This window comes from Melozone crissalis, unplaced genomic scaffold, assembly GCF_028551555.1.
Source record: "Melozone crissalis strain CALT ecotype California unplaced genomic scaffold, PUWL_Pcris_2 ptg000060l_1, whole genome shotgun sequence".
In the NCBI taxonomy this organism is placed as follows: domain Eukaryota; kingdom Metazoa; phylum Chordata; class Aves; order Passeriformes; family Passerellidae; genus Melozone; species Melozone crissalis.
The window spans coordinates 603,562-621,070 of record NW_026535838.1 but is presented as its reverse complement, the minus strand read 5'-3'; the positions used below and the strand labels follow the sequence as shown (position 1 = coordinate 621,070).

Genomic DNA, 17,509 nt, shown 5'->3' with positions numbered 1-17,509 from the left:
CCCACTCAGGCCCTGCCTGTGCCCATTCCGGTGACATCATTCTCTCACAGTGACGTCACTGCCACGCCATCAGCCCCACTCAGGCCCTGTCTGTGCCCATTCCGGTGACATCAGACTCTCACAGTGATGTCACTGCTACTCCATCAGCTCCCTTCAGGCTCTATCTGTGCCCGTCCCGGAGACATCACTCCCCCAGTGACATCACTGTACTCCGTCCCGGGACACTGGGCTCAGGGAAGACCCAGGACCCAGCACACCCTGCCCCGTGGAGCCGTTGAAGCCACCCCTCTCCCCCCAGGGCCCATCACGCTGTGCCATCAGCCCCACATAATGCCATCACACACAGCTCCTGGTGCTTCCACGACAATCTTCTTTTTCACAAAGCCACACTACGGAGAGAGCGCCCGCAGCCCCTCAGCCATGCCCGAGGGCCAGGAGCTCGGCCTCGGCAGTGCCGCGGCTGCTCCCGCGAGGGGCACGTGGGCATGGCTCGGGGCAGGGGCAGCTGAGGGGCGCTGGCCTCTGAGCCGTCCGAGCTTTTCTGGGCTCTGACACCTTCCTGGGCTCCGGCACTGTCCCGCTGTGTGCCCCCCGGCCTGCCCCGGCCCGGGCTCCGCTGCCCGGGCCAGCATGTAGCTGACCTTGCGCTGGTGCGCCAGGGCCTCCTCCTTGTCGTTCACCTGCGGAGAGGAAGGAGAGCAGGATACAGTCAGCTCGGGGTACTGTGAACCCAGCTAGCACACGCACTCCCGGAGGTGAATTAGGGGGTAGTAAAAGACTTTAAAATCATAGAAAATTCAGGGAGCTGTGGGAATCCACAAAACCAGAGGGTTTGAGAAAGCTGCAGAAGGCAGGCCTCAGAGACAGCAGAACTGTGATGGGAGCCAAGCAGCAGCCATGAGATTGGGCAGCAGAAAAATTATTGAAACTGTAGAAAAGCAAGGACAAATAGAACAATGGTCTGTGTATTAATGCTTGGCTAGAATAACTCCCTAAGCTACAGAAAAGTTTATCTAGCAAGATATTAGGAAGGTTAAAGCTTAATAATGGAGCTCTGTGCATTGTGTTTGAGGGCTCACAAGCAGCTATTGCATTTGAAATAAGCAAGCACTGTTTAACCAAAGGTACCTGTGCTCACAGTGGTTGGACAGAACTACTGTCAATACAGAATATACACTGTACAGATATAAATACTGTCAGTGTGCTTTTGCTTTGTGTGATTGGTCACAAAGCTCATAAAGTGAGTTGTGACATTGAGTTCTGTGTCTGCTGCCTGGGATGTGAGCTGCTGGCATCTTCCCATTGCCACAGCCATGGACTGAGAGTGATGCTGGAAAATCAAACAGCTCCAGGCAGTTCCCAACAGCCTGTCCTGTTTGTGGTCTGTACAGAGACCCCCGGCCAGTGATAGGCCCTGGGAAAATGTTAAAGGTAGGCCTTAGGAAGTGTTAGGCCTTGTGTTTGCTAGATCATGGGAAACTGCACCCGTGTAGTCAGTATATGATGAATGATATAATTGTTGATGTGATTAGATATAATTATTGTTTGAAGAATCATGAGAAACTATGTTAGAGGTTTGAGGGGATCATGATCAATCCATGCTTAGGTGAAATCAATGTATACAATAGAACAATGTAAGTTTAATAATTAATATGTACGTTATATAATGATAAAATATAAAAACACATTTGGTCCGAAACCATGTGAGGTCAGATTTGGGTCTGTACCCCTGACACCCAGAGCTCTTCAATAAAAGCACCTGCATATAATCATTCTGTGATTGTGTGCTCCTGAGCACTGACACAGGTACTGACCAGGTCAATCAACATCCTCAGGACGTCGTGGGCACTGTCCAGCTCCTCCACCCTCCTGCAGTCCCCTTCTGACAAGAGCAGGCTGGACAGCTTCCGCCCCAGGTTGGTCTTGCTGCCCTCCAACTTGACGTGCTCTGTGGAAAACACAGGTGTGTCAGCTGCAGAACTGCTCAGGTAGGGAAAAACAACTCTGGGATGAAGCACTTGTAAACCTGGAAGCCATAGAAAATAATGAAATAATTTAAAATAATTTAATTTAACAATTCTATAAAAAAGGGCAATACAAGCTGCAGCTTCCCCCACTGCATGGGACACGGCAGGCTCCCACTGCTCCTGCTGTCCCACAAAGGCTACACAGACCTTAAATGTGGGCACATTGAGAATTCTTTCTGCTCTATGGAAAATACACTTTTGATGCTCTAGTTAAAGAATAATTCATGGCAGTTTGTTTTTAAACCATAAGTAGCCTAAATAATAGATTCTCTGACACAGGCCACAAACTTACAAGTTTGTGATAATTCCAGAAATAGTAAAATACATTAAAATTAAGGAACAGATGTGCCAGCTAACAGAGCCTGAAAGCAAGGGTATCAGTGTAGGGGAGACAGTTACTCAAGGTTATGCTGCTGTAGTGCTACACCCCAGGAAAGCCCAGGGGATCTGGGAGACACACCACACTTCCAAGCCTGGCACCCCCTGGCCAACAGTCAAAACAAATATATTGTGCTGTTCCTAAAGTCTGCAGTGATTCTGACCATGATGTAGGCACTTAAATACTTCTCTTTATCCTTTTTTTTTTTTTTAAGAATAAAAGCTTATTGGAATTATTCCTACTTTACAGATTGGAATTCTTCCTCTTTTACACAGGGCTTTGTAACTCTGCATTAGTGTAAGAACACTAATATTGATACAGATGCATAATAAAAGGCCAAAAATGTTTAAGGAAAAATAGAAAACAAAAAATCTGTGTAGAACTGTAGTGATTTATGGAGTGGCCTGGATTAGAAGAGACCTTGAAGCTCATCTTGTTCCACACCTTCCACTAGACCAGGTTGCCCAATACCCCATTAGGAGCTAAAAAAAGCTCCAAATATACTTTTTCTTTTTTTTTTTTTTGCATTTCTCCCCCTTCCCCAACTCTTCCACGGAGCTAACTTGAAACAAAACCCCAACACCAGAGCAGTTGCTGGTAGCACACAAACCAGATGTCACTTTCCTGGGGGCAGTGCCGAAGCCCTGCCCGGCCCCTGCTCTGCCATCCCTCCCACACACAGACAGACACACAGACACGCTGCCCAGCTACCAGCACCCCGCAGCCGTCTCCAGCTTGCAAATCTGCTCTCCTTCTTCACACTGATCACTTCTGCCAGCCTCAGGGCCTGCTCCTGCCTCTGCATCAGCTGCTGCTCAAACGCAATCCTGAAGGCATCTGCCGTGATGTACGCTTCGTCCTTACTCTTCTTCAGGCTTTCCATCTGGTTGTAGTTCAGGGGAAATTTAAAGCATGTTAGATAATTTGGAAGCAAAAGCAGGTTTAAAATTAAGGCACAGACAGCTCGCAAGTAAATATAATCAAGGAAGTAGCAAGGAACCAAAGGGTTTTCCTGACCTTTAATGTGTATTAAAGTCCTTGCTCTTCATTGTCTGCAAATGTTGACACCCCCAGCCACCTACACAATCATCTCTGCGTATTTATTTATCTCTGCACATGTACAAGAGCTCCAGGAGGAAAATAATAACCCATCACATCCAGGCCAAGAGAAAAAGGAGCAGGAGATTGGAACCCATATCAGGGATCTTAAGGGACAGGCCAGCGCCTATTTTCAAAACCAGTTAGCCAACTGGAAGTTCTGCAGCAGGACCACAAGGATGGCTGCCACATTTCCAGAGTCAAATACAAAATAGAAGAGAAATTCTAAATCCACACAATTTCAATAAATAGAAAAAAATTAGGAGCCTGGAATTCACGTAATTGATTTAAGTGTGAGGTAAACAGGTATTTTCCAGCAAGATCAGCTTGCTGCCCTAGCTGAGTGAGCGGGCTGTGGGAGCTGATGCCAACAAGGGAGGAGTGAAATGCACTGCCAGGAAGGAAAGGAAAGGTTCAGTGCCAGTCCACATGCACAGTGTGTACATTCATGGAGGGCACACACTTAGGGTGTGTTCCCTTTATTCAAATTAAAAAAATATGGGGAGAAATAAAAAGAATGAAAAAAAACATTTAAACTAGTAAAGCTGAGGAGATACAACTAAATTTTTTTCTACCAGCAAAAATTACGGCATTACAAGCATCACGAACAAACTTCACAGTATTTTGAGATCCACTGCGGTTGTGAGAGTTTGTGTAAACAGCGCCTGGGTGTCTCTGGCTTTGTTTGGACTGGTGCAGGAGCACCCCCTGCTCGTCCCCACCCTGCCAGGCCTCCTCACCTCTTGCTTGAGATGGAGGAGCTGCTTCCGAGTGAGAGCTGCCACTCTGGCACAGGGGCAGGGCTGCCCCTCGGCAGGGCTGCAGGTGCAGGCTCCCAGCACTGCCAGCTGCAACACAGAGCAAGCCAGAGGTCACAGAGCTGCCAAAAACGCTTAAAATGCTACGAGTTTAATCCTAATAAAATGGTTAGAAAAATAGCAATATAATTAGAGTAATAAAAGTTGTGGGCAGTTTGGATTAGGACAATATTAGACAACAGAAACAAAGAGTTACAGACAATCCGGGTGCCTCTTTCTGGGCTAAATAAGCCCGAAAGAGGACCCACGTTAACAGAGGATTAACCCTTAAAAGCAACAGCCTGTTGCATATTCATATGCCTTATACATGATGCAAAAATTCCATTCAAACACAAGATTCTGTCTGGGCACTGTCAGCTGCTTCCTCTGAATCTTGATTAAGGATGGCTGAGCAAGGCAAGAAGTTCGTTTCTCCTGATAATGGGGCAATAAATTCTCTTTCAATGAAAGATTCAGGTGTCCTGTGGCGGCTATCTCACTGCAAGTCCTTTCTTTAGAAAAAGTATCCTACATAGCATAGTTTCCATTTTAACATCATGTTACACCCTAAAACTATATTTAACACACTACTTAAGAAAATTAATACAGCATCACTTTCTAACACAACACATATAATATTCATTGGAATATTTGTGAGAAGCCGATCATAAAATTCGCATTTTTCGCAGAGGGGCCAGCAGAAACCCCCGTAACCAAGAGCAGCTGTGGCAGGTGAAAGGGAATGACTCACAGTGAGAGCTGTGCTTTCAGGCAAAACCTGCCAGGTGAGTGTGCCACACCCTGCAGCCCTCACTGGCTGCTGCTGAGCCCGGTACAGCACGAGCAGGCACGGTCCAAGGGCCAGGCACAATAAAAATAAGCATCTCAGCTTGTGGAAAGCAGCCTGATGCCTTCTCCTGCCTCATCTTTCCTTGCAAGGTGGACGAGGAAGAAGAAAACTGATTAACAGGCATGCAATGGCATGTGCTAATTAGCTAAGAATGGGTTCAAATAAAAGGATGTGTAATGAGCAATGACTTTCCTCTATCTATTTTGTACACAATGTGAAAAATGCATATTTTATGATTGGCTTTTCACAAATATTCAAATGAATATTATATGTGTTGTGTTAGGAAGTGATGCTGTCTTAATTTTCTTAAATAGTGCGTTAAATATAGTTTTAGGGTGTAACATGATGTTAAAATAGAAACTATGCTATGTAGGATACTTTTTTAAAGGAAAGGACTTGCGGTGAGATAGCAGCCACAGGACACCTGAATCTTTCAGAGAAAGAGAATTTATTGCTCCATTATCAAAAGAAATTAACTTCTTCCTGCCTCACTCAGCCCTGGAGACACCATCAGGATTCAGAGGAAGCAGCTGACACTGCCCAGACAGAATCCTGTGTTTGAATGGAATTTATGCACCATGGATGAGGTGTATGAATATGCAACAGGCTGTTGCTTTTAAGGGCTAATCCTCTGTTAACGTGGGGCCTTTTTTGGGCTTATTTAGCCCAGAAAGAGGCACCCAGACATCCGTAAATCTTTGTTTCTATTGTCTCATATTGTCCTAATCCTAATTATCCAAATTATTTTTACTCTAATTGTATTACTATATTTATAACCATTATATTGCTATTTTTCTAACCATTTTATTACTATTAAACTTTTACAATTTTAAAAAGAAGTGATTGGCGTTTTTCACACACAAACATCTCTCTGAAGCAGCTATTTGGAAAAACGCACAGGCAATACTTACTTCAAGACCTGTGAAATCAGTGATGTCACTTTTGTTCAACATGTTCTCCTGAAAAACTTTCTGTTGTTTCACATCTAGCATCGCAAGGAATTCCGAGCACTGCTGGTTCAGGACTACAAAATAAAACAAAGAAAGAGATTACAAATATCCCCTGCTCCGACTTGTTAATTTCCTAGTTCAACTACACCCGAATGAAGCAGCTTTACAGCTCAAGCATCAGTTTGGGAACAAGATGAGAGCGCAGAAGGAGAAACTCATCTCCCAGTTGTTTCTCCTTGTGTGTTCTCCCAGAAGTGATGGCCCACTTAGAGAGAGAGCATTTCCTGTATTGCTCTGCCTCAGGACTGAGTGCCCGTCTCCTTGTACACTCCAAAGTCAGGCAGCCTCCCATTCAGAACAGCACAACACTGGGCAAGGGATGATTTAACTCAGCTGTTTCAAAGCTTTTTGGAAGGCAAAAATGATGGAAAGGGAGTTGGGTCTTCTAATTCAGTGGCTGCCCTGGCTGCTTTCCAGTTTAATTTCTGCATACCCACTAAGATCAGTTGCCAGAACAAGACACTGATCCCCACAGGAATCTCCCATCAGACCTAAAACCTGATTTATTCCTAAAAAACAGTGTATTCAGAGGAATAGCTGCTGGGGGCTTACTTGCATTTTCAGCCTTAAGTGTTTTGATTTCTTCTGTCCTCAGTTTCAATGCTTCCTTAAGAGCTGCATTTTCACAGTATATCCTGTAGAAGTCAGAAAATGGCTTTATTATAATCTTAAAAACGTTTTTAAGTGGGCACTCCATAATTTAAAAAAATAACCTGTTAAAACATGGTATCTAATATTTCTGAAAATTAAAATTAGGATTACTTTAAAGACAGAATAAAAAAAATCAAAAGTGAAAGGAGTTGAGTAGTAGATATAAATTTAAAAAAATCCCAAACCTTCATGTGTAAGTAGGCAGTGCCCATAGCTTTAACAAGAGATTAGTTTAAGTGTCACATTTCCATTAGAAATGCAAAGAAATTGGTAATTATGAACCTCTGAGACACTTGCTAGAAATTTCCTATTTCCTTGAAGGAACAAAAGTGATATTTGAGGAGCGACAGCTCTGGTCTGTAAACTTCCTGTAGTCTGAATCCTGTTTTCAGGAACAGCTGTGCCTTCAGGTGTTTCAACGTGAGAACACACGATACACACTGATAATGCATTTTTCCTCGCAGCATTTCCCTCTTGAGCAGAACACTGGCAATCCGACATCCTAAATGTCAAAGCAATACAATTTATTTGGCGCACCTCAGCTCTCAGTAAATGCAGCCCACTCTGAATCATTTCACTTGGGAAAAAAAAAACGAAGGAAAATGCTCATTCTTTTTGTCCTGCTGCCTCAGATGTCAGAAAACCATCAGAAAAAGATGAAATTCTGTGCAAAGCAGGCTGAGCCCCTGGCTGTCAGCTTTCTGAAGCTGTGTCTGTGTCTTCCACCAGCCAACGCCAGCTCTGTGGCTCCAAACTGCACGGCCACACTTCCAACCTGCTCAGACAGGAAAGCCAGGGAGCCTTTCAAGAGGCATCCCTTGACAAACGTGTCTCTGGAATGGTTTGTAAACTTGCAGCTTATCCTTTGATTTGAAGCTGAAATATATTTAAAGAAAAGTATATTCTGAATTGTAAAAACAACAGCAATAATAATAACAAATAATAATGACAACAACTCTCATGGGTAGACCCCAGAGATACAATTTCTACACGTAAACGAGTGAGCCTGCTGGTCCCCATTTCTCAAGGTCTGTTATGTATAATTAGTTTAGTGCCTCTGGCACATTCCTCTTGCCCAGCCACACCTGCTGTCCACCCAGAGTGACTCCTATTTAACAAAGAATCTCTTGATCAGCTTCTCTTTCAGGCATTGTATTTTACCTGTACTCATGCCCACACCTACAGTGCCAGGCAATAAAGAAATGATTAACCAGGAAATTATATTTCCACACGCATGAACATACCATTATTTTCTCTGCCTCATCTATGGGCAGGGTAAATAAGGATAATCAGTCCCCAGCTGGCTAACATCATATGATAAAAAACAACTCAGCCTAGCAAAGCCAGCCTACAGACACCTAAAAATAAAAGAAATCAGGACAATACATCTAGAAGTTTTAATTGAAAAATACAAATGTGGCTAGTGTGAAAAATCAAAATGCTCCAGAATTTGGAAGGGAATTGGGAAAACACAATGAACCTGAGGAAGCAAGTTTGGAACACAGAACAGAAGACATAGAGCACTCAGTGCAATTTTAAAAATCGATCAAAAACCCCAGTGATACACAGTGTAAGCCAAATACCTGTCATATTTTTCCGCCCAGGTGTCTTCTATGTTTTTAAATCTGTCCTGATCAAATTCAATTTCCCACTGCAAAATATTTATTTCCTGCGGAAACAAAACAAACTTGTAGCAGCTCGTCACAGGGTTCCTCCCAGAAGGATGCCAGGGGTGCTGGGTTTGGCAGAAATCTCAGACACAAATCTGAGACCAAATAACAGATAACAAATTCGGTATACCAGACACCAAAGTTCCTGCACCCCTGGCCTGGGGACTGCAGTCTGTTCAGAACTGCTCCTTCCAGAGGCCTCCAACAGAGACAAACCCACTCTGTCCCACTCCCTTGGTGTGGGAGGAATAAAGCAAAGAACTCCGTTTAACCAACACCAGCTCAAAGCTCACGAGGAGCTCTGGTGGTTTTACAGTATTGTTATTATTATAGCATGAAAAGGCCTAGATCCAAAGAGATAAATTAGTATTTCCCTTTCTACTGAGAAGGAACAGGAATTTCCTTTTATAAAACCCCTGGAATTAATGTCAGGTATGCACTGATTTAAACAGTCAGTCTGATAACCCCTGTTCAATAGCCATGGGCTTCTCTGTGTGGAGGAAAAACCCACACTTACCTTCTCTAGAGTCCTCTTTTCTTCCTCAGTTTTCTGAAGCATTGCTTTTGTATGGCTCGTGGCTTTATCAAATACTGCCTGCAAAATCAACAAACAACCAAAGCAAAACGCAAAATGCAACTGTGTCAAACACCGTGATTAAACTGTGTTAATTTTCAGTTTCACACTCATAGCCAAACAGCAGAGTACAGAGTCACAAACACCAGCAGCCTCCTTGTGAGCCTCACAGGGTTCTGATCTCAAGTCTAACTGGCACAACAAACTTTTTGGGTTTCATTCCCAGAACCTCTGGAGCATCATTCAGCTTGAGATTGTGTCTTCTCCAGGGCTTGTGCAGGAAATTACACCTTGAACAACTGGGTTACAACACACCTAAGCTCTGATCCAGGCCTAAGTGGCTACAAAGATGTGATGCTAGAAACCACACAGCTAGAAATGGGTTATGTAAGTAGGCTAAATTCCAGGAACTGGATTCAGCAGAATTTGTTATCAAAGAGAATAAAAATACTACAAATGGTGAACAAAAGAACGACCTGACATTTAAGGCACACTGTCCCCTAGGGCAGCAGATGGAGCAGCCAACTCGAAATACTCATGCTTTGCAGCAGGATTCCAAGCACTGCCTAAATCTTCAACATAAGGGACCGCAAAAAGGCCTTAATTTTATCTTCAGTAGATAAATCCTCCAGGATTGTCAAAGCTAAAATTTTAAGAATTGCTACAACACTGAAGTCTTATTAAATAACACACTAGTGGCAGTAAATTGTAGAGGCAAGTCTGTGGACACCTGCAGACTCAATGATGTAAACTGCAGCCCTGGGAAGGCCTTAAGGTTTTTGAGGTTTTGATGAGGAGCAGCAGCAGATTTCCTCTGTTTTCCTTGTTACCACCAAGAGGTTTCTGAACAGCTCCTACCATGCTCTGCAGGATTCTCAGGGCTTCATCTTTCCCTTCAAGCTGTCTTTGAGATGCTTCAAGCTCAACTTTCAGAATTTCAAGTTCCTGAGGTAAAGCAAAGTAGACACGCTGAGTAAAAGCCAAGGTAATCTTGATAAGATTCAGCTGAGACCAATGTAAATTTTCCCTCCTCAAAAAACAAACCTCTGTTTTACCTGCATGATGTTGTTCCACGAGCTCACCTGAAGTCAGAGAACACAGTGCAGGTGGAATGTGGTTTTTTACAGCTGAAGTCAGCTGGCTGTGATGCCAACACCTCAACACATTTAACCACAGTAAAATCCAAATGTGCTGTTAACAACCTTTCAAGAAACATGCAGACTAAAAATCCAAAGATTGTTTGCACTACACATTTTTAAGCCCCAAAGCTTAATAAAACATAAACATCTGCTAGAAAAGTACAACAGCACCTTCAATATTCTCTCCATCTTTAAAAATATTTTGTAGACAAACCTCCCAGAATATAAAGTACACCTCACACTACAATTTCCTGACATAAAATTTAATCAAGCTTCCAGCTCCTGCTGTAATTCCAAGAACCTGGGCACACCCAGTTCTCCCAGCATGCCCAGATTCTCTTGTCACATGGAAGGGAAATGAAGATTTGGGGAGCAGCACCGTGGGCACTCTTACCAACCTCCAGAGCTTCCCGGAGCTGCTGCTTCAGTTCTTCATTTGACACTTCAGTATTAGATTCTGTAAGATCAATGGAACATGATAAATGATAAAATATTGTAACATTTAAAGCAAAAAAAAGTTGGGATTTTACCCTCAAAACGGGTAACATACAAAGGTGAATTTTCATCTTTGTGTTGTGCGTTTCTCTTTTTCTTGTGGAGCTAATAAACAGATTTAAGAAACACATCACTACAAGCTTCAAACACATTGCTTCACAGTTGAAGAAGTGAAATGGGGGAGAAATGTCTGCTGTAAAGAGACATAAAGTAAAGGCAAACCTCTTATAACTTCCTTTAAAATAAAGCCAACAAAATTGTCATAATGATGAAAAAAAAATTAGTTGTTTAGATTATTTTCTGATTGCAACTTTTCAACACAGCTAGCACTATTTAGAAGTAGGGGCAATTTTCAGGAGGCAGAGATAGCTCAGCTTACTGTGGAAAGGATGACAGGGAATTGTTTAAAGGAGAGAAATAAGTAAGTTACACAGAAATACCTCAGTCACAATATTAAAGATTGACAGAAAAGCAGCCAGACTGTAATGAACGGCACTGCCTACATTTGATTGTTTTTACAGCAGCATTGCCTTCACAAAAAAAAAAAAGGAAGATGAATGCCAACGCAGGTTCTAAAAGCTACTTCCTAACCCCTAACGTCAGCCAATTCACTAATTTCAACTAAAGAGCAAAAAAGATTTCTAATATTTAGCTATAAACTTTAGGAACTGTCTGTAGGAAGATTTTAACTGACTTACAGCAGGAACCCAAGCAGTGCCACCCAATTTCACAGACACAGCCAAACCCATGCCGGTACACTCACCACAGGATGCTCTCTGATAAATGTTGCTTTCAAATGCAGAATTGAACACCTGAAAACTGGACGTTTTACACTAAGAATGGCCACTGCCTTCAACACCGAGAAGCAATGGTACTGCTCATGTTCTGGGAGGAAGCTGGAGGATCCCAGCCCTTGAGGGATTTTGGCAAGTGGTTCGAATTAAACTTGATGACACTTTGTGAGGCAGCTGAACGGTTCACTTCCACTAACAAAAACCTTTCGTATGGTGAATAATTAACTTCCAAATTACTCTTACCACAGCTATTCTGCCGTGTGGAGCTAGAGGCAGGTTTTTTGAGTGATCCATCGTAAAAGCTGTTCCGTTTTGGAGCAGGAATAGCTGCAGCATCACTTTCTTCTGCTACCTTTGCTGACAAGGGGGAATTACAAGTCTTTCCAGACCCCTTCCTAGATGTAACTGAATAGGAATTTTGTAAGTTTTCCCCTTCATAAACACCACCCGGTCTTCTTCCCAGTCCGTTTCCCAAGTCTCCACATGTCATGTCATCCTCTTCTGCTTCCTCCATCTTCTCCTCCCGGCTTTTTTTCAGCTTTTCCGCCGGTTTGGGGTTTTTTTCCGGACCGAGGGCCCGTCACCTCCCGGCGAACAGCGCCTCCCGCAAGGCCAGATTTCATCTGCAAAAACAGGAAAGCTCCGCGTTCACAGCAGCAGGGAGGGAAACGCGAGGCTGCGGGAGCCGGGGCTGCTGAAACCCCCGCGGGGAGACCCCGGCCCGGGGACACACCTGGGGGACACGCCTGGGGGGCACACCTGGGGGACATTCCCGAGGGGACACACCTGGGGGGCACACCTGGGGGACACACCTGGGGGGCACACCTGGGGGACATTCCCGAGGGGACACGCCTGGGGGGCACACCTGGGGGACATTCCCGAGGGGACACGCCTGGGGGACATTCCCGAGGGGACACACCTGGGGGGCACACCTGGGGGACACACCTGGGGGGCACACCTGGGGGACATTCCCGAGGGGACACGCCTGGGGGGCACACCTGGGGGGCACACCTGGGGGACATTCCCGAGGGGACACGCCTCGGGGACATTCCCGAGGGGACACACCTGGGGGGCACGCCTGGGGGACATTCCCGAGGGGACACACCTGGGGGGCACACCTGGGGCTGGGGGACACACCTGGGGGACACACCTGGGGGCGCCCCAAGGGACCCCGACCCACCTGCGCGCTGCCGGCGGCTCCCGGAGCGGTCCCGCCCCGGGGCGGCTCCGGGAGCGGCTCGGAAGGAGGGGTTTGCCCATTTCTGGTTTTTATCATTTATCGTAAATCATTCGCTGACTTTCCGTGGTTTTCATCCCCGGTTTTCATGACACGAGCTGCGGGGAGCAGGCACGGTCACCCCAATGTCCTCGCATTGTCCGGACACCCCGCACGATCCCCTCGCCTGTTCCCTACTCCAGGCAGCCTCTGCCCAGCTGCCACAATGCCTGGCCCGATTCCCACAGGAAACACACTGTTTTTCACCGTTTTGGTTCATAATATCATCACTTTACTGTTGCAGTATCGCTCCACAAGTGTCACCAAAAAAAAAAAAAACCCAAAACACCCAACAGCACATTTGGAACAAAAAATAAAGCTGTATATGTGTGACGACAACTCCCTTCACAACAGAATTTTTTAAGAAAGTTGTTTTACTACCCAAACTCGTGTAAATAAAGGGTTTATAAGAAGCACTTCCTACAGAATCTTTGACGAGGCTTTTGTTCCAAGCAGCATTTCTGTGAGGACAGGTTTCCTGTTCCTTGTGCAGCCCTGCCCCCCTGGGGCCCAGGCTCTAACAGCACTCAGAGCAGATCCTGCTGCATCTGTGACCGTGCTCGGGATCCCTGGGGCTCTGTCCCGACACGGCATGCCGCTCCTGGGCCATCCTCCATCACTGGGACAGGGCACGGGGAACACAGAGAAAAAAAGGAAAAATGAAGTTTGTTGTTTAACACTCCAGACCAGTGCTCGCATAACTGATGTCTCCTTACACATGAAGGAATCGCCAAAACCCCGTGCAATCGTTTTAAATTAACTGTCACATCACTGCTTTTCCCTCCAACACCTTACCCTGCACCACACCCTCTCACTCTGCATTGTCCTCACACACCCACAGTGGAGCACAGCAGGTTTAATCCCACAGCTCAGCATCAAACCAACTCCTTTCAGAACACTGTTCCAGCCTCTGGAAATCAAAACTGCCTCGCCTGCCACCTGTTACCAGATTTTACCGTTTTCTCACAGGGAATTCATAGCTTGGTTTCAATTGTAAGGTCTAAAGAATTCTCAGCTACTGAACACAGCTCCTGCTGCTGAGGCCAACCGCCTCATTGTCATCCTTTCAGTCACTTCTGTTGCATCAGTTTTATCAGTATCAGTTCTCCGTTGCCTCTCAGGGTGCTGTTACACATCCTCACAACGCGGCTACTCTGAACTTTCTTCTACTCCCCAGCCAGTTACAACAAAACTCACATTCATTTACAGTGCAAGAATTACAAACATAATTGATTAAACCCTCCCTCCCAAGAAGAGATCCAGCAGCTACTGTTTCACCAAAAGTCAGTTATTGTCCTTCATCCATTGTTCAATCCATTGCATACTCTGATCCAAATTTCTCTCTAGGTCCTCTGGAGTGTTGCTGGGTAACTGGTGCACAATTTCCTTTTTATAGGACAACACAGCTTCCTCATACAGAGTCTGAAAAATTTCGCACTGAATGTTGTCCTGCAGCTTCTTGCCCTTGTAGCCCCTGGAGAGAAAGAGCAGCAAGAGGCAGAGTGAGGCAAGAGGGAGGCTGAGTGTGGAGAGCCTGGTTCAAACATGGCTTAAACAAAGAGGCCGTAAAGGTATGCAGCTGATGGAAAAGTAAAAGGCTTATGTAGAAAGCAAAGGGAGACGACCCATCTTTGTTGTTGATCAGCATCGACTCCAATTTATTGATCAAATCAGCCACCTTTTATAACAGTGTTAATTAACTTCATGCATAGTGCAAAATTCGAGCTCACGATAGGCTACAGAGAAAACTCTAACCCCTCCTTTTGTTTACAATACCTGTGGTTTGTGTTCTCAAAACTTACTTTTTACTTTCCCAAAACAGCCAAAGATAGAATGTTCACCTGTTATGAGAAAACTGCCTGAGAACCCTGGTATGAAAGGCTCTCAAGGCCTCCATGTTTGTCACTTTTGCTTTCCCATACCTTATCCAAGGACAAGATATTTACTTGTTATTAAAAACAACCTGAGAACTTCTGCTGTTTACATAAACATGCCTGAGAATCTTGTTGTTTATAAAAAATGGTGCTTGAGAACCTAATTATTTACAGAATCAAGCCTGGGAACTGCTGCTTTACAGCTGCCTTTTACTTTTCCATCAGCTGTATACCTTTATGGGGGGCCTCTTTCTTTAAGCCATGTTTGAACCAGGCTCTCCACAGCTGAGGAGGGGTTTTGGGGGCAGAGCAGGGCCGCAGGTGCCACCACACCTGCCGTGCAGCCTGTCATACAGACGGGAGCTGTCCGTGCGCAGCACCAACACGATGTGGAACCAGCGCTCGGGGAAGAAGTCGCAGCCGTGGTAATCCACAATCACCCCTCCCTCGCTCATCCTGGCCTCCAGCTCGTCCACCACCTGCACACACAGACAGGGGAGAGGTCAGCCTCACCTGCACTGCACAGCCGGGGGGGATCGGCCTCACCTGGAAATGCACAGCCCCAGAGACAGAGAGGGGCGCACCTGCACAGCACAGAGAAACAGAGAGGGGGGCCTGTGGGAACCCACAAAATCAGAGGGTTTGAGAAAGCTGCAGAAGGCAGGCCTCAGAGATAGCAGAACTGTGAGTGGAGCCAAGCAGCAGCCATGAGATTGGGCAGCAGAAAAATTATTTAAACTGTAGAAAAGCAAGGACAAATAGAGCAATGGTCTGTGTATTAATGCTTGTCTAGAATAACTCCCTAAGCTACAGAAAAGTTTATCTAGCAAGATATTAGGAAGGTTGAAGCTTAATAACGGAGCTCTGTGCATTGTGTTTGAGGGCTCACAAGCAGGTATTGCATTTGAAATAAGCCAGCACTGTTTAACCAAAGGTACCTGTGCTCACAGTGGTTGGACAGAACTACTGTCAATATAGAATATACACTGTACAGATATAAATACTGTCAGTGTGCTTTTGCTTTGTGTGGTTGGTCACAAAGCTCATAAAGTGAGTTGTGACATTGAGTTCTGTGTCTGCTGCCTGGGATGTGAGCTGCTGGCACCTTCCCATTGCCATAGCCATGGACTGAGAGTGATGCTGGAAAATCAAACAGCTCCAGGCAGTTCCCAACAGCCCTGTCCTGTTTGTGGTCTGTGCAGAGACCCCGGCTGGTGACAGGGGCTCCCCTGCACTGCACAGAGAGCACGAGGGGTGGCCCTGGGGCTGCACTCACCCTGTCCTCATCCAGGATGGGGCACTCGTACTCCTCATCAAAGCCTTCATACAGCTCTCCTGCAGCACAGAGAAATCACAGCTATTTGCTGGGCACCACAGCAGTTGCTACTATTAATTTACCACAATAATTCACAATTCTGTAAAAAAATTACATTTTTGTCTCGGGAGATGGCAGGCAAAAGGCAGAGTTCAGTGTAGGGCACATTTTGTTTACAAATCCATACAAGGATAAGTTTGTCATTTATTACTTAGCACCAAGAGTGCTGCTACAGACATGCCTGCTGAAGTAAATTCATTTAATGCACAGCACCACAGGTTGGTTTGGGGTGGAAGGGACCTCAAACCCACCCAGTGCCAGCCCTGCCATGGCAGGGACCCCTCCCACTGTCCCAGTGTCCAGCCTGGCCTCGGGCAGTGCCAGGGATGCAGGGGCAGCCCCAGCTGCTCCGGGCACCCTGTGCCAGGGCCTGCCCACCCTGCCAGGGAACAATTCCTCATTGCCAAGATCCCGGCCAGCCCTGCCCTCTGGCACTGGGAGCCATTCCCTGTGTGCTGTTCCTCCATCCCTTGTCCCCAGTCCCTCTGCAGCTCTCCTGGAGCCCCTTCCGGATCTCCCCGGAGCCTTCTCCTCTCCCCCAGCCCAGCCCAGGCACCCCAGACAGGCGTGCAGGGGCTCCCGGTGCCCGAGGCAGAGCAGCAGGGTCCCGGCCAGCAGCGTGTCCCCGTGTCACAGCTCGGGGCTGCTGTCACACAGCACCTTCCTTGGCCAGGTCCCCCACGTTGACGTAGCTCAGCCCAGCTCTGGAGGCCAGCTCCTTTCCCAGCGTGGTTTTCCCAACTCCCGGCGTGCCTGCAGAACAAAGCACGGCCAAAGGTAAGGGGAGAGCTGCAGGTCTCCACGGAGAGCCCCTGCCAGGCGACCTGGAGCCTTCTGACAGCCCACACCGGAGAGTTCATGGGTTGAAAAGGGCAAAAAGCTGCGGGACAAAGGGAAACAGGCGAGGGGAGTGAAACGGGAAAGCAGGGAGAAAACTCGGGCTGTGAGCAGGAACGTCACTCCCAGCGTGCGGGACCCAAGGGAAATCCGCACCCCAGGTAACACGGAGCAGCCGCGCGTCCTCATGACGGAGGAGAGCTGCAAAGCCACCCCGGGCTGCACCCACACCCCGGAGCAGCGAGGCTGCTGCCTCGCACCGGAACCGCCCCAGGCTCTGATGGGGCCCGGGCCCCGGAGCCCAAATCCCGCCGGGCTGGAACCCCGCGCCCCGAATCCCCTCGGGCCGGGCCAGGGCTGGGACCGCAGGGAGCGCACAGCCGCAGCTCCCCGGGCCGCGATGGGTCCGTGTCCCCGGTGCTCCCCGGTGCCCACCGGTGATGAGCAGGTTGGGCCGCCTCATGGCCGCCGCCCCTCGCCTTGGAGACACGTGCGCAGGGGGCCTCCGCCTCCGCCGCGCGCGCCGATGGCGTCACCGCGCGCGCCCGGCGCGGCGCGGACAGCTAAGAGCCGGCGGGGAAGAAGGACCCCTGTGCGACGGTGTGAGGGGACGCGGCCGCGCCGGGCCGGGAGCGCAGCGCCGGCAGCGCCCGGGACAGCGGC

At 47.1% G+C, this 17,509-nt stretch overlaps 2 protein-coding genes across 2 annotated transcripts; both read right to left on the bottom strand.

Annotated features, from left to right (window-relative positions):
* Nucleotides 1-376: 376 nt before the first annotated feature.
* CCDC125 (coiled-coil domain containing 125) lies at nt 377-12,740 on the bottom strand. The gene is made up of 12 exons (XM_054287609.1): nt 12,665-12,740; nt 11,728-12,107; nt 10,594-10,652; nt 9,915-10,001; nt 9,000-9,077; nt 8,396-8,481; nt 6,714-6,796; nt 6,063-6,175; nt 4,245-4,352; nt 3,118-3,289; nt 1,815-1,948; nt 377-680 (listed from the first exon to the last, which is right to left on the bottom strand). The coding sequence occupies exons 2-12, from the start codon at nt 11,996-11,998 to the stop codon at nt 390-392; spliced, it is 1,482 nt and encodes a 493-aa protein (XP_054143584.1). The 5' UTR covers nt 11,999-12,107; nt 12,665-12,740; the 3' UTR covers nt 377-389.
* A 945-nt stretch (nt 12,741-13,685) lies between these two features.
* On the bottom strand, nt 13,686-17,339 carry AK6 (adenylate kinase 6). The gene is made up of 5 exons (XM_054287618.1): nt 17,282-17,339; nt 16,670-16,762; nt 15,911-15,969; nt 14,968-15,113; nt 13,686-14,234 (listed from the first exon to the last, which is right to left on the bottom strand). The coding sequence occupies exons 1-5, from the start codon at nt 17,307-17,309 to the stop codon at nt 14,045-14,047; spliced, it is 516 nt and encodes a 171-aa protein (XP_054143593.1). The 5' UTR covers nt 17,310-17,339; the 3' UTR covers nt 13,686-14,044.
* Between the last annotated feature and the right edge of the window lie 170 nt (nt 17,340-17,509).